Source organism: Thalia democratica, chromosome 3 (assembly GCF_965202585.1).
Source record: "Thalia democratica chromosome 3, ktThaDemo2.hap1.1, whole genome shotgun sequence".
Taxonomy (NCBI): domain Eukaryota; kingdom Metazoa; phylum Chordata; class Thaliacea; order Salpida; family Salpidae; genus Thalia; species Thalia democratica.
In genome coordinates, this window is record NC_139167.1 from 48,214,052 (window position 1) to 48,222,086 (window position 8,035).

General features: G+C 27.1%; 1 protein-coding gene across 1 annotated transcript; it reads right to left on the reverse strand.

Moving 5' to 3' along the window:
- Positions 1-86: 86 nt before the first annotated feature.
- Positions 87-7,306, reverse strand: LOC145832333 (dynein heavy chain domain-containing protein 1-like). The gene is made up of 13 exons (XM_082939650.1): positions 7,202-7,306; positions 5,862-6,038; positions 4,733-4,834; positions 4,545-4,658; positions 2,684-2,795; positions 2,362-2,526; positions 2,128-2,210; positions 2,015-2,060; positions 1,714-1,803; positions 1,256-1,452; positions 710-854; positions 235-374; positions 87-104 (listed from the first exon to the last, which is right to left on the reverse strand). Exons 1-13 carry the CDS (start codon positions 7,304-7,306, stop codon positions 87-89), a joined length of 1,494 nt encoding a protein of 497 aa, XP_082795776.1.
- Positions 7,307-8,035: the final 729 nt, after the last annotated feature.

The window sequence follows — 8,035 nt, forward strand, 5'->3', positions numbered from 1 at the left end:
AAGTTAATATGATTAATTTTCTTTAATTTGAACTAGTTTTTACTTATTTAGCATTCAAAATTGAGCTTTTGGATTAAATTTTACCTTTAAGATAAGACGAAAAACTGAAATATTGTAATTCATAAAGGGTTTAACTAACAATTTAAATTCCGCAGTACCATTATCACAACCATTCGAACTATTGGTACAATGCTCAAACAATTTGATATTATTCAAACGAGCCAAAAGTCTGACCAATGACTTCCCTCCACTAATGGCTACATCAGAAGACAGAATTAGCGCGTGTTGAGATGTTTCAGACGCGAGGAGACGAGACAATCTGGTCACGTGGTTTACAACAAAATCGCTTGCCACTAACGTTTTATCTTCAATTTCTGTAAAAAAATTGTACAAAATTTAACTTTGGTGCTTTATATTGAAGTCGTAAATAGTTAGTATATATTAGTTAGTACACAATATAAAAGTTCATTAGTTTACATTATTAATTTATCCCTTATTTCTATTGTCGAGTTTAAAAAATCTACTTTAAAGCTAAAAGTTCATTAACAACTTTATGTGATCTTTAGTTTAGCTGAAGTACTAAAATGTACCTTTAAGACAGTTCATTCTAGCTTTTAGTAAATTTACATATATACATATAGAAATTAAAAAAATGATAGTTATAAACATACTAATTTAAGTTATCCAACAACTGCAAAAAAAAATATACTTCTATAACTGATTTCACATTGAAGAGCTTCAGTGATTTCTTCTCTGGTACCTTCTACGTATTTAACTCCAGAGAGAAATCCAGATTTTGAGATAAGATTGTAGCTCATCAAGATATCAGTAAATTTTTCATTTTCAGAAAATATCTATACAATAAACAAAAATTAGTATACGAATTAAAATTCAAAATATTATACCCCATTAAAACTTGTACTACAATTGTAATTTTTAAGCGATACTTACTAAAATATATAATTTAATAGAGACTTAATATTAGAGAAGTTTTTGAGTAAGGTTAACAATAGTGAAGCTAAGTTAGCATTAAGGTTCCTTAAGGTTTATAAAAACTTAGTATAAAAATTACTCAAAAGCAGGTAAAATAGAAGTTTTATTAAAGGGATATCAACAGTCTATCAAATAACTACATCAAATTTAAAGTTTATAAGTATCAAAAAACTCCAAGATTTTTTAAATGATTATCGACAACTCGGTAACATAAATCTTCAAAGCTGAGTGAACAAAAAAAAAATAAATTCAACATGCTTACAATTTGTGGTTTAGTTATTGCTGGAGACCAATTCGAAGTAACTTCAGCATTTTGAATTGCTTGACACTTCACAAGAGTTTTCCTTACAATTTCTGAAGTTTTTTGCGGTTTTACCAAATAATTTTTAGGTGCGGAAGGTTTACTTGATGAATTTTTACTAACACCAGCCGACGGAGGAATGTAAATTTTTTCCCCTTCTGTAAGTTCTTTAGATTAATCGATGTTTAGAAATTAAGTATAACACTTATTAAAGAGCGAAATTAAGCTTTTTGAACATGTTTACTTAGCTTAGCATAAGCATATAAAACCATTAGTAGTAGCAGTAGTGTTATAAGGATAGTAGTTCCTTATAATAAAAGTCATACATTGCTCTTAGTTTAAGCGTAACTACTTATGAGTGTAACACTACACGTGTTTTTTTTTACTATCAAAAAACTTATACAGTGCAAGAGTCTAACCAGGATTAGTTATACTCATTTTTCCTGCGTTCTCATCAGCTTCAGGCTCGTAATTAAACTCTTCTTGAGTTGCTAAGTTGTTTCTTAAATCTAAATCAGTAAAACATTATAAAACACATTTACAAGATCTTTAAAGTGTTTTTTTATTCAACTTCAAACTATGTAAATAAGCCTAAAAAGTATACAACTTACTAAAATAAAAAGTTTTTCAATTAAGCAAATTTACAACAAAATAGACAAACAATTTTGAAATATTTATAAAGTGAAGAATTTAGTTAATAATTCCAAATATGCTTCTCACCTTTTTCAGCATTGCTTCCTAAACTGCTCGGAGCACAAGTTTCAATCTGTGTATTTAAAAAGCGTTTATTATACAAGAAGTATATTTTGATGCTCATAATCTAAAAACATTACATTTAAAGTGGCTTGTACGCCTGAAAATCTCATATTTGTGTCTAGTGGCTTTGTATTCAAAGATTCTTCGTTGTGGTCTATATCTGAGAAAAAATAAATTAATTAATAAAAAATAGCCTATTTTTTAGGAAAACTGTTAAAATCATAACTGATTTTTTTTTGGTTTGTAGTTAACAAATTTAAACAAGGTAGGCATACACTACTTCATAAAAACACTAATTAATTACTAATTACCTAGACAGAAGAACTTGTAAAAGTTGTACATAAGAATTTTTTCAAAATATTTTTGATCGTTGTCTTCAACCAAGCGATCGTAGAAGACCCTGGTGCACTCGTGGAGCCACAACCTCACCACTGCCCTGGTCACCGGCGAATCCTCGAAAGTTCCTGTCGGTGCGGCTGCAACATAAAATGCTTTCATAAGTTTGTGAGTAGCTTTATTTACACAAAGTATGCGTACTATATACTTGTATGTATCAATTTGAAAAGTTATATAACTACTAGCGTGAAGTGACGAATAAAATAAAAAACACTATAAAAGTATATTTCAATTCACATGCTCTTCGTATGGTTCTAGAAGCTCTACTGCTTCGAATTTTGCTGCTTCTGCTGAGCCTTTTGCTGATCAAATTAATTTTTCGTGCTACAGGAACCATCATAAACATTCCCTGTTTAAAATTAAATCTGTCAAAGTTATTAGGGCAATATTGTTAACTATCTTACATAATATGCGACATTATTTTATTGGTTTTACCCGGGTGCTCAATTGAAATTCAGACAATTCAAATTCTTAAAAAAATTTATAAGGCCACAAATCAAAAAATAAAGTATATTTGAAAAAAATAAAAATACAATGTAGGTCTAATCTAATTAATACCTACAGACCCTATTTTTAATTTTCAATAATTTTTTTAGATATGACTAAAACTAGTTTTAAAATACAGTAATTTTAGTAACTATTGAAACTTCTCTTTTTTGTTAAAAAATTTTCAGATAATTTTTTGCTATCACATCCTTAACAATTAGATCTAAAACCACTTTTTTATCTTTTAAAAAAATATGTTACTTTTTGAGATATAGCCTCATAGACATTTTTTTAAGAACTAAAACACGATTTTTAATTGTCACGTAACCAGTTTACTCAGAAGAGATTTCAATAAACTACATTTACACAATAAAAAATGTGCGTAAAAGACTATTAAAAACACTTTAATAACTTTTGAAATTTGATTAAGTTGAAGAAGTTTAACATTTTCTGTATAAATAGTAACGTACAAATTACCTCTTTATAAGTAAAAAAAGTGCATATAGTAATTTGAAAACAATAACTAGAGTGCAGTAAAAACTTTCTATAAAATTCCATCAATAATGTAATTTGTAATAAGTTTAACTGTAAAATATCTGTGAAGAGTAATCATCAAACTAAATTCAATATTTTTAGATTGTCTTTAGAGCAATATGATGGTATCATTCTCAGTTAAGGTCATATGAGCTCTAAACACTATTTTACAATAATTTTCATTTTCTCTTATTTGTAAGTTTTTAGTGGTTACATGACAATTTAAACTCGGAAAATTCAAATTCCGACAATTCAAATTCTTTAAAAAAAATTAAGAGACCATATCTGAAAAAGTATATTTTTTTATAAAAAAATACATTTGTAGGTCTCAGTAATATCTACAAGCCATTTTATATTATTTGCAAAATTTTAAATATTTCTTAAGATGTTTAAATTTAATAAAAATAACTACATTTCCAAACTTATTTCAGCCACATCTCAAAAAGTATTTAATATTTCCAAAAATAAAAAGATGGCTTGTAGATATTTACAAGGCCAACATACATATACTTTATTTTTTTTTTTTTAATCAAAAATAAAAATTTTTGAGTTAAGGTCCTTTCAAGAAATTTTTAAGATTTTTAATTGTCGGAATTTCAATTGTCCGAATTTGAATTGTCGTGCACCCGCTTATAGTATAATCTAAAACTTATTTTATATAGAAAACAAAATATTTCAATTTAAACTTGAGATATAGTTAGTTTTGTAACAGTTTTAAATACAATAATTAATTTTTCATCTTAAATTTTCGTTAGAAAACTAAAAGTAACTAAATTAATTCTTTTTAAATTGTAACTTCAAGTATTTTAATATTTTACTTTCAAAACAATGTTTTACTCAAAAAATCTTATTTAAATCATCGTTCTAAAACAGTAAAAGAAGATATGTTACTTATTAAACAGTTGTTTTCGCCTTTTTAGCTTTTTCCGTTAAAAACCTATTATCACTAATATTCCAAAAACTGATTCAATATTATAAGATATAAAAAGAAACTGGTTGATAAGTAAAAATTAGAAAGCTTAAAAACTGTATTGTACTACATCTATAGCCTAAAAACAAAATAAAATAAAAAACTAACCTTCAAAACTTTACCAACATCATTTAATGTAAATACATAGTGAGGTTTTCGTATGGACGCCTTCAAACTGTTTATGCATCTCATGCACACCCCATAAGTCGCGTGAATGATTGCCTGAAAGTTTTTTAATAAACAAACATAACATTTTATGAAAAAGTACACTTTCTAGCAATAAAAATATATTTCACTTTTGCAAGGTCGTCGTTTCTCTTTACTGATGTGACAGGGAATTCATCTAACCAATGCATGATCTGAGGACTGAATATTTTCATCATTTCGTTGCTACATAGCTGTAAGTTTGTAGTTGTTGTTGTTACAAACACTTATTTATCTACTAAAATCGAATATTTCTAACTAAAAAAATTGATCAGTTGAATAAAAACTTCTGAACCATTAGTGCAAATGACACTGAAAGTATACACAACAGTGAGAAGTATTTAATTTAAAGATTAATAGAAATTATACATTACTTAAGTAGAAATGTTACAAACTGTATTCTAAACTTTTTGTGTGTAATTCTACAACACGAATATGATAATACTAATACTGAGTAATGTTTTTCTTATGTTGCGTAGAAATTATTTCACCTTAAAACAACAACAACAACAACAACAACAACAACAACAACAACAACAACAACAACAACAACAACAACAACAACAACAACAACAACAGTAATAATAATAAAAGTTTTGTTTTCCAACATAAATTTGATTAAAAGCTAAAATTTTAAGACTTTCTAATAAGTTCTAGCATATTCTAAACCAGTTAAGAAAAATAAATCATAACAATAGTTTTTTATGATAACATCTTCAATGATTAAAGTAAACAGTGTAAATATTTTTTGAATAAATATAAATTATTAGAATAGTTTATTTTTCTAAGCTTGTGAATCAATGATTTATAAAATAGATTTTTTAAACTATAAGATAATCTTATCACGTTAAAATATAGTCATATTATACAAGATAGACCTTTATTAAAACAGTATGTTTAGAAAAATTTTACCTTTAAAAAGCTACATGTCAAGACTATTTTATATTTAAGTGCTTTTTATTTACTATTAGAATAATAGTACTACAAAACAAACTAACATACTCAGAATTTCTTAAAAACAAAAGTAAAAAAATAGTTACTAATTCAAAACTACAAACAAATGTATCAAACATATCTAAAGTACCAATTAATGTAAAACAAAAAAAATAATAAATACTTTATATACTACTACAATACCATATTTTTTGTCATATGTATTAAACACAAACTAGTTATGACAACTTAAGTTAATTAGCTTTAAAGTCTTTTTTTTCAAATCACCTTGTGCATTCTGAGTATGATAAAATGACGCAACAATCTGGGCGAGACAAACTTCCTGGCCCCACCTTCTCCTCTACCCGTCGTTGACGGCGTGTCGGTTGCCAGGAAAACCACGTCACGCTCCAGTGACTTGCTGATGAACCTTTCATAGTCGTGAATTTCTTGTGTTGTAAAAATCTGGTGTTATAGTTTATAAAGAACATTTCTTTAACATAGAAATAACTAGCTTGAAATATGTAGACTAACACAATAAATGTAAAAACAGTAGTTTAAGGTCACAGGGGTCAAAGCGTTTTTATTAGAAAAACTAAAATTGGATGTTTTATGAATGTTAAAGAAACTTTTATAAAGCTCTAAATTCTATTTTGAGATTTAGTCAATTTTGTAAACATATTCTTATTAAACGCATAGACCCAAATTTTTTGTGGTCCAATTTATCTAAAATTTTTCGTTTACTAAAAGTCATTCGTTTTTTTCTTTTTTAAGCTAGAGACTTCGATACAAATAACGAGGTATGTAGAACATATTAGATTTCTTAACGGGAGTATAGACAGGTTCTTTCTTGAGACTAAAAGGATAATAAGGACCACAATACTAAGCAATATTAGAACCAATCTTCTTATTTTGAAGATACTGCACGAAGAATCGCGTAGAATATTAAAAAGTACTATAACTTTCTAAAAAGACTATTTTAACAATTTCGAAACGCTTACAATAAGGACTTCTAAAAAAAATTTTAATCAAAAACTTTGGGACTAACATTTCTTAATCATTTTCCAATTAAAAACAATAAAAATACATTAACAACAAATATATTATAAGTAAAAAAAAACAATAATAAAGATTTTTTTATTGAGAAAATTTAAAGAAGATTACTTATAATCTTAACAAAACAGTCTTTTTTAACGTGCAAATTCCATAGAACTCACCAATATTGATCACTTGTATCTCAAAAACAGCCAAAACTTTTGTTAAGCTGTAAAAATTATCTACCGGCTGATATGAAAGTCTACAAAATGAGACAAACTAGTAAAAATTAAGTACGGCCTTAGTAGATGTTTATTACTTTTTTACAAATATTTTCCAGTGGTATTGGCGGATAATAATGCACAGTACTTACTTGATAAATTAAGAAATAACTCAGTACAAATTTGTAATCTAAAAAGTTGTTTTATTAAAAAATAGATTAGTATTTTTTGTGTTTTAAAACTTTGTTATTGCCACACTTCTTATAACTTATTTTTATTTTTAAAAATTACTTTCACTGAGTTGTTAACATTAGCCCTTTAAATAAGTAAAAAAATTAATAAAACAAATAGTTTAGAAAATTCAGTATATACCTGGCGCAATAGCTCAAGATTGCTCGAACTAGTAGCTAAGTAACTGTCTTTATTGGTTTTTCCAACAGTATTAAGAGACAAGTCTTCAAGGAAAAAATGGCACATTTTTCTGGTGAGTTTTGAAACTTCGGCTAGCGTGGTGTTGGGGTGAGCCATCAGTCCAAGGTTCATGCGTTGAAGCGAAGGTGACGTCTTGCTCTCAATCAACCTTTGAAGCTGGACTGGGGTCATCACTTGAAAATATATGTGTTTTGTATGCTAAAGTAGTTTAGAAGAGTATTATCCTAATATCACAGATTGTATAGACCAAACTAATTTACTTTTTAACAATTTGTTTGATTCAAAATAATTGGGTCTGAATTTTCATTAACAATTTTAACTAACGGGAGGAAAACTGTATTTTTTTATATTTGACAGACTGTTTGATGAACTGATCGGCAAGAACAGTTTTGCCACATCCATGATCGCCCAATAGCAGAACTGATTGTTTGTTGTTTAACAATGACACACAAATTTTCATCAAACTCTCTGTCTACATTTAAATATTAAGCTAAAAATATAAAATGAATAACTAGTCTTTTTCTGTTATAACACCTGCCGACAAACAGAACAACATTTAACTAGTTTAAGTATTATCAGACAAGAACATTTTGTTTTACAAACTTCAAATAAAGCTGAAACTAGCATTTACAATTCAAAATTACTATTCTTAAGGTAAAAATTTAAAGCTTAGTGTAAAATTTTTTTTGAATTTTGTTACTTCAGAGCAACTTATTATCACTTTGACTCTAACTTTATCACAACTATTAAACACAAAACTTATATTTAAACATG

Excerpts from the sequence above, each read along its gene's own strand:
- LOC145832333 (XM_082939650.1), bottom strand. The coding sequence starts at position 7,306 with ATGTGCCATTTTTTCCTTGAAGACTTGTCTCTTAATACTGTTGGAAAA. Across the intron at positions 2,061-2,127 it reads GCGTACAAGCCACTTTAAAT|ATTGAAACTTGTGCTCCGAG; the intron begins GTAATGTTTTTA and ends TTAAATACACAG. Across the intron at positions 1,804-2,014 it reads AGGAAGCAATGCTGAAAAAG|ATTTAAGAAACAACTTAGCA; the intron begins GTGAGAAGCATA and ends TTACTGATTTAG.